This window comes from Crocuta crocuta, unplaced genomic scaffold (assembly GCF_008692635.1).
Source record: "Crocuta crocuta isolate KB4526 unplaced genomic scaffold, BGI_CrCroc_1.0 scaffold167, whole genome shotgun sequence".
In the NCBI taxonomy this organism is placed as follows: Eukaryota; Metazoa; Chordata; class Mammalia; order Carnivora; family Hyaenidae; genus Crocuta; species Crocuta crocuta.
In genome coordinates this window covers 4,249,315-4,257,100 of record NW_027532406.1, presented here as the reverse complement: position 1 = coordinate 4,257,100, position 7,786 = coordinate 4,249,315, and the positions used below count along the sequence as shown (strand labels likewise).

The window sequence follows — 7,786 nt, the reverse complement described above, 5'->3', positions numbered from 1 at the left end:
GCTCCCACCCACTCACACCTGTCCCCACTCCCCCAGATGGCGATCATTGTCTTGGCCATTCTCCTCTTCCTGGCTGCCATGCTGTTCATCCTCATGAACTGGTACTACAGGACCGTGTGAGTGACTCTGCCTCCCCGCCCTGGGTTAGGCTGGCCAGCCCTGCTCCTGGGACAGTCACAGAGGCAGGCAGGACCCTGAGATACTAGCCCCATCTAGCCCCCTTCACCAGCCCCTCTCTCCCCTCCTCTCCAGACACAAGAGGAAGCTCAAAGCAATTGTGGCTGGCTCAGCAGGTGAGCAAGGGCTGCGATGGGGGATTGGGGGTGGAGGGGAGGAGGAGAGGGCAGGAGGAGCCTCTGGGGGCCTAGAGTGCTGACTCAGGCTCACCGAGCCGCAGCAGGGTGCCTCCCTCCCCTCCATGTCCCAGCACTTCTCCCTACAGGGAATCGTGGTTTCATTGACATCATGGACATGCCCAACACCAACAAGTATTCCTTCGATGGGTGAGTGGAGCCCCTGAGCCATCAGGGTCACTTTGCGGAGGCCCGCCCAAGACCTAGTTGAAGCGGATTGTCTGACACCCCTCGAGCTCTAAGGGACCGGACTAGCTAAAATCTTTGGTGTGGGTGCCCCCTGGTGGCCAGCCACCCTTCTCTACATTCAAACTGTTGGCTGAGCTGCTATCAACACCCTAATTGGGCCCCCAGTTCCAGCGGACATAGAGTTGGACCCCAAGTGAAGAGTGAGGCCTCTGTACCAAAGCTGATCGAGATCGACATGGTGTCCTGGTTCTTGAGGGATGCTAGTGTGGGAGTGTGCACCCAAGTGCTAGGGGCCTACTTCTCATGGCCATGAACCTCCAGGCCCATGAAGGTACTACTGTTGGCCAGGGGAAAGAGCAGGGCTTAATGGTTAGGCTACAAGGGCCTCCGTCCCCCTCTCACCCCACCTGCAGGGCCAACCCCGTGTGGCTGGATCCTTTCTGCCGGAACCTGGAGCTGGCCGCCCAGGCAGAGCATGAGGATGACCTGCCAGAGAGCCTGAGTGAGATCGCTGACCTATGGAACAGCCCCACCCGCACCCATGTGAGCCCTGGCCGGTGGGAGCGGCANTGTGTGTGTGTGTGTGCGCGCGCGCGCGCGCGCGCGCATGCAGTCTGCCCATGCCCCAGCTAATGTGCCCTCTCCTCAGGGGACTTTTGGGCGTGAGCCAGCAGCAGTCAAGCCTGATGATGACCGGTACCTGCGCGCAGCCATCCAAGAGTATGACAACATTGCCAAGCTGGGCCAGATCATTCGGGAGGGCCCCATCAAGGTGAGCCCTCCCTGCAGGCTCCTGCGCCACACCCCCTCAGGGGCCTGCACCCAGACCCCTGGCTGAGCTCAGACCACCTCCGGGGATACAGCGATGGGGGAGGCATCCTGGGGAACAGCTTTCTCCACCTCTAGGCTCCGAGGCCAGGGCATCCAGCTGATACGGAGCTACTGCAGCCTGCCGTGGCCTGGAGCCCACGTGGGCTCTGGCTGGCCACTGTCACCAGGCTCTGCCCCCAGTCCTCTCCCCTCGGATCAGGTGCCTGTGCACCCGAGACTCCCAGCATCTTCCATCACCTCCATCCCAGTCATGAGAGTGAGCGAGGGGTGTGGCAGGCAGGGGAGGGCCTTGGTGGGGGGTTAACCCTCTCGCTCCCCCAGGGATCGCTGCTCAAGGTGGTCCTGGAGGATTACCTGCGGCTCAAAAAGCTCTTTGCACAGCGGATGGTGCAAAAAGCCTCCTCCTGCCACTCTTCCATCTCCGAGGTAGCCGGGCTGGCCCGGAGCTGTGTGCTGTGCCCCAGCCCTGGGGGTGCTCATGCCTTTCCTCCCTCCCCTCTCCCCTTCTCCCTTCCTCTCTCTCTCCCTCCCTCTCTCCAGCCAACTTCAACCTTCTCAGAATCTCGGAGTTGAGTAGCCAGGGCCAAAGGCAGCAATGGGTGGGGTCCAGGAAGTCAGACGGCAGCCCCAGGCCAGGTCTGGACTCTGCCGTGGCCTTTCCTAGAGAGGGTGCTGAGGAGTGTTTCTCAGACTTGAACCCCAAAAAGCTGCCTTTAAAAGCAGTGACGTCCTTATAGGAAACGGGCTGCAGAATCAAACGGGCCTACATAAATGTATTTGCCTGCAATGATATCAATACTTTCAAAACCGACTATTCAAAAACCCAGATTTCCAGTTGGGCCAAGAATTCCCAGGTGGAAAAGGCTAGAGATGAACAGCTCCACACAAAAGTGCCACGTGTGGAGTCCCCACTATACCCTGTCACCCCTCCAACTTCACCTGTGGACACTGCCTCCGTGTCCTGCTGGGGAACAAATTGTTGACCAATCCAGACACCAAAACTGCACCACAGAATCTTTATTAAAGCAAATACCCAACATTCGAAATTCTCACAGGAAGCCCACATTCCAAGAACACATCCCTAACACCCTAGGCTTCCGTGCATCCCCTCTTGTACACAGTTTGAGAAACACTGCCCCCCAGCTGGGCAGGCCAGCCTACTGCAGCACGAGCCCATGGTCCCTTGCAGAGCTACCCCTGTGCAGTAGGAAGGAGACGGGCACAGCGGGTGGGACTCCGGGGCCATCCACCTGCTCGGCCCCTGGGCATGCCCTTGGGTGGGTCTCAGAGCCACTGGGGGATCCTGGCCTCTTGCAGCTGATCCAGACTGAGCTGGAGGAGGAGCCAGGGCAGCGCAGCCCCGGCCAGGGCAGCCTGCGCTTCCGCCACAAGCCGCCGACGGAGCTCAAGGGCCCTGACGGGATCCACGCGGTGCACGGCAGCACGGGCACGCTGCTGGCCACTGACCTTAACAGCCTACCCGAAGACGACCAAAAGGGCCTGGGTCGCTCACTGGAGACACTGACCACCGCGGAAGCTGGCGCCTTTGAGCGCAACGCCCGCACAGAATCCGCCAAATCGACGCCCCTGCACAAGCTTCGGGACGTGATCCTGGAGAGCCCCCTGGAGATCACAGAGCTATGACCAGACGAGGGCGTCGCTGGTGTGAGCGGCTCCTGTCCCCCGTCTCTCCCAGGGCAGGACCACAGTGCGGGCCCCTTCCCAGGCTGGCTCTGGGCGTACCACTGCGGGCTGGCCTGGGGGCAGCCCACGCGGCTGCTGAGTCCACCTCTGCCAGACGCCCATTCAGCACCTGACCTCTATCTTCACAGAATTTGTTATTTTTTTAAGAAAACCAAACAAAATGTTAAACATCTAAGGACAAAGGTAAGGAGGGTCACTGGGGACCCAGGGGTCTGAGGACCAACTCCGCCCAGGCCGAGCTCCATGAGGCCAGGCAGGCCCTTTCCCTCCCCTCCCCACACCCCTGTCCTTGCCTCCCCTCGACTCTCAGCACCATAAGAGGGGTAGCCCAGAGTGGGCATACCCTGCCTGGCCTCCCCGACTCCGGTTCAAGTCCCAGTGCATTTCTAGCACATCCCCGGCTGGACATCCGGCTAGGGGCCGAGTGATCCCTGGCCCCCCACATGGACATGGTCAACGTCCGCGAACAGCGTTCTCTACATTTCCCTGGCTTCCTATGTGCCCAGCTCATCAAGAGAAATGACTGGTGTTCCCCTGCGTTCTGAATGTAGGGTGTTTGTTTGTGTGTATTCCTTTTTTAAGTTATTCCTTCAACATGTTCCCCTTGATTTTGTTTAACTGGTACTCACTGAACGCTTCTGGAATGGTCTGAATTTTAAATAAGAAAAGCAACTCACAAGGAACCGGCAATNGCGGGGGGGGGGGCGGGGGGGGGGGGGGGGGGCCCTGGTGCCCACCCGCAGGTCGGTGGCTGCAGAGGCGCTCAGAAACCAAACTCCCCTGGCTGAGGTGGTACAGAAGCACTCTGGCTCGGGTCTGGTTAACAGACTTTATTTATTTATTATTAAATCACAGAAACTTTAGTGCAAAACAAACCAAAAAAGTCATTAAGTCCATTTAATAGCAACTGCGTATCTTGCGGTCTCCTGACAACTATAAGTGGGAAAGAGAAGCCGAATGGGAGAGGAGGCAGCCAAGACCCCTGGGCAGCAGGCCCAGCAGACCCTCTACCTGAAAGCCAAAGGCTTCGGAGCTTGTCGTCCACACTGATTTGAAGGTCAGAAAGAACATCCTCGAAACGAGGGCTGGAGCGGAGGGGCTGGGACACCCAGAGCCAAGGGTGGGCCCTGGGCAGCAGGACAGACACACAAAGCAAGGCTTCCACGGCCACGCGGACACAAAAGCAAGCAAGCGGTGGTCACCACCGTCCATGCTCACACGCAAAAGCGGGCCCACAGGATCTCCACATGGAGCTAGATTACATTCAGGCAGGGCTGCCCCTCCCACCCAAACCCACAGAACCCCAAACAAGGCCTCACCGGCAAAGACACAGGAAAGCTGAATGGAAGGTTGACAGGGGAACAGCAAACCCAAGCCTCAGCCAGGTCTTCCGAGCAGCTGCTTCCTCAATCCTCCCTACAGTGAAAACTACGCCTAATTATTCTGAGCCTCTCATCTTTCGCATAAAACTGCCTTTGTTTTGCTTCTGTGTATAGCATGCCAGTCAGCCCAGAAGAGGGGCGGTCCCCACGGGGGTAGGGGGAGGGCCCAGAACAAGGCCCCCGGCTGGGAGGATGGAGAGGAGGCTCCTGCCAGCACCCACACCCCCTGCCGCAGCCTCCAGGGAGCCACAAGGGCAGGCTGAAAGAGCCCCGGCGGATAGGACGCCCTCGGCGGATAGGACGCCCTCGGCGGGTCAGGCAAAGGAGGGAACACTGAAGCGGCTACAGGTGGCAGAGGGCAAAGCGCCTCCACCGCTGATAGCAGTGCTACAATTGGGAGGCGGGAAAGGGGGGAGGGAAAGGGGGTCCTAATTCATAACAGAGTCAACAGATCCGTGTGGTCACTGCCCCACACACACAAGTAGGAAAAGATGCTGCAGTTTTTCCAAGAAGGAACATCCCCTCTAGTTCCACACGTGACGTTTGCAGTGCTCGACAGCCTGACGGGAGAGAGGAAGCAGGGTTTAGTCTCCACGCAACAGATTCCACCCTGGCCCATTAGTGCATCAGACATCACCCAAAAATGGAACCTATTATCTTGTCCGAACTCAGCTAGACAGCACGTCACTGAAAAGTGGGGAGTGCATCCACCCCAGGGTTGGGGACTCCCGAGGCAAGCCCAGGGCAGCGGCTACAAGCACTGGCCATGTTTCCCAGAGGAGTCCCCGTGCACAAAGGGCCCAGGTCCCCTCCATCCACTTCCACACACAGTCCTGGCCCTCAGCAGGCTGCACGGAGGCCCCCGGGGCACACACCCTCACCCGCAAGGGGGCACACCAGCTTAGGCCTGCAGGACAATGGCCCCACGGGCACATCTGCCCAGGATAGCAGCAAAAGCCTACTCCTCTACCGACTGTGCTGCGGACCAGGCCTGGTGGAGCAAGGAGGTGGCCATGGCCGAGGCGGGCATCGCCTAACTGACGCAACCATACCAGCACAGTCATGCCCCACTGGTCACGAGGAACCCGCCTGAGGAAGAAAAAGCTGCACAAAGCGTTAAGTAACCAACTGGTCCACACACGTCCCCACCCAGGAGAGCGGTGTGGGGCACCGCCGGCGGCTGCCCCAGCACAACGGCACCACAGCACCCCCCAACGCCTGGGTGGTGCCAGCTCTCAGGGCCATTCAAGAACCACCGTCGGCCCTTGGGCGAAGATTCAGGCCAGGCTCAAGACAGACCCAAGGGACAGGACTTGTGCAATCTGAGGAGTGGCCTCACGTGAATGGGGCCCTGGCCCTGTCACAGGAGAACTAAAGGCAAGAACAGGCAAGCAGAAGCATAAAGTACTGAAGAACACCCCCGCCCTTCCCACCGGCAAGAGTGCAGTCTTCCTGCCTGGGAGGGGCCAAGACAGATCAGCCTAAGCGCTTCTCTGGGCCTCAGTTACCCGCCCCCCAGACATGAAGGCAGGGTAGAGAGCTAACTGCAGAGCGGCCCACTGATACAGGACGGTCGTAGGAGCCGCCCAGCTGGCAAGGCAGGCCCGCACAGCACTTGCCCGGCTACTCACATTGCACTGGGTGGCCGCCTCCATGCTCTGGCACCAGTAGCTAGGGCCCCAGACACACTTCTCAGTCCCCAAGAGAGGCTTACGGCCTGCGGGGCAGGCTCCAATTTTCTATATGGTGAAAAAAGGGCAAAAGGAGGAGGAAAGAATTAGATCTGCCCTACTGATCCTTTCCAAAACCAGAGATTATCAGCTTCTAGAAGCAGCTAGAATCAGCTCTGACATGTGCTTCCAAAAAGGCAGCGCTGCTGAGTGAAGTGCTGTGGGCCTAGCAGCCTGTCCTCCCACCCCCAGCCCGAGACTCGGCCAGAATCTCCGAGGCGCCCTTCCATACAGAGCCGCCCAGAGGAGCTTACCAAGCACACGAAGGAAGGGTCCATCACCTCCACCAGGATTTCGATCAGCACGGGCTCATACTCACTCACAAACTGATCACACTGTCAGATAAACACAGATACAGACCCAGGTCCAGGGATGTCCACGCAGAGTGGGGGCGCAACGCGTTGTTCTTCCAAAAGAATTCCTGCCACTGCCAACCCAGGACCCCCTTCCCGGATACCCCACGCACCCACACTCAGCCTCACCTCACTTGCTCCTGTTATTCCCCCCCAAGGGTCCCCCTGAGCCGACAGACTGCCTCTACGGAATGGCTAGCTCTTCCTGCTGAAAGCCTCAGTCACGGGTACTAGTGATGAGCCGCCCCAGCCTCTGCTCACTCCAGGCAGGTTCTGACACTGGCCTGGAGCAGCCCAGGGCATACCTGCTTCTGGTACGGGTCAGGCAGGAAACTGCAGCCTTTCTCCAGAGCAGCCAGGATCTCCTGCTTCGTGCTGTTCTTCTCCAGGTTGTGGTCCAAGTAGCTTACCAGCTTCTTGCATACCTCACAGAAGCCACCGTCCCGCGGCTGAGTCACGCGTACTACACACAGGAGCACAGGCTCAGTACGGGCCGGGCCCTTCCCCGCCGCAGGGGCCAGCCAGCCACAGCCTCCCCCTGCTCACCGGGTGGCACGGGCGGCCCCTGGCTGGAGCAGAGATGGAGCAGGCTGCACACCAGTTTGGGGCTCTCTTCCCGCATGAGGATGGACAGGATGGACCTGCCGTAAGTTTCCACCATCTCTTGACACTCTTCAGATAAGGATGCGGGCAATTTTGAGCACACCTCATCCAAAGCGTGAATTATTTCTTCCTGAAACATGGAACAAGAGGATCATTATTAGAAGATGAGAGGCTGCACGGGTCTGGGAAAGATTCTCAAAATGCTAACATGATCCGGGAAACCAGCCGCCAGCGAGGTGTGGACTCCTCCCCAGAAAGACTAGACTTCTGAAACAGGCCCGACCCCGGCCCAGAGGGGCCCACTGGCGGCCAGCAGGTGTGCAGACGCCGGGGGACTGTGTCCAGGGCCAGCCAGGGCCAAGTCCACCCCTTCTGCCGGTTCTGCCACTGGGCAACGGGGGCGCTCTAGCATTCTGGAAATGCACATACCTCGGTCCTGTTGTTGTCAATCAGCTTGACCAGCTCCTTCACCACGTACTCACACAACTCGCAGTTCACACTAGCCTTCGCCTGGACCATGTCCTTCTGCTGAAAGGGCAGGAGAGCACTTGAATGCCGAGACCCTCGCCTCACCCCTGGGCCCCGCTGCTCTAAAGGGAAAGGGACACCCTGTGGGCAGGGACAAGAGACTGTCACCCCAA

General features: G+C 59.1%; 2 protein-coding genes across 3 annotated transcripts in view; one reads left to right on the top strand and one right to left on the bottom strand.

The window, feature by feature from the left end:
• Positions 1 to 3,759, top strand: part of CDH23 (cadherin related 23) — a 370,961-nt gene extending 367,202 nt beyond the window's left edge. The window contains exons 62-67 of the mRNA XM_077778722.1: positions 37 to 116; positions 253 to 293; positions 443 to 503; positions 956 to 1,085; positions 1,192 to 1,314; positions 2,691 to 3,759. Coding sequence (XP_077634848.1) covers positions 37 to 116; positions 253 to 293; positions 443 to 503; positions 956 to 1,085; positions 1,192 to 1,314; positions 2,691 to 3,017 — 762 coding nt within the window. The 3' untranslated portion in view covers positions 3,018 to 3,759. The remainder of the gene's footprint in view (positions 1 to 36; positions 117 to 252; positions 294 to 442; positions 504 to 955; positions 1,086 to 1,191; positions 1,315 to 2,690) is intronic.
• A 133-nt stretch (positions 3,760 to 3,892) lies between these two features.
• The window catches only part of PSAP (prosaposin), a 34,441-nt gene continuing 30,547 nt past the window's right edge, over positions 3,893 to 7,786 (bottom strand). Inside the window, exons 9-14 of one of the 2 annotated variants that reach the window (XM_077778716.1) lie at positions 7,575 to 7,673; positions 7,089 to 7,275; positions 6,848 to 7,005; positions 6,444 to 6,524; positions 6,091 to 6,198; positions 3,893 to 5,019 (exon numbers count right to left, since the gene is read on the bottom strand). In XM_077778716.1, coding sequence (XP_077634842.1) covers positions 4,984 to 5,019; positions 6,091 to 6,198; positions 6,444 to 6,524; positions 6,848 to 7,005; positions 7,089 to 7,275; positions 7,575 to 7,673 — 669 coding nt within the window. In that variant the 3' untranslated portion in view covers positions 3,893 to 4,983. The remainder of the gene's footprint in view (positions 5,020 to 6,090; positions 6,199 to 6,443; positions 6,525 to 6,847; positions 7,006 to 7,088; positions 7,276 to 7,574; positions 7,674 to 7,786) is intronic. The other variant, XM_077778717.1, reaches the window with a different exon arrangement.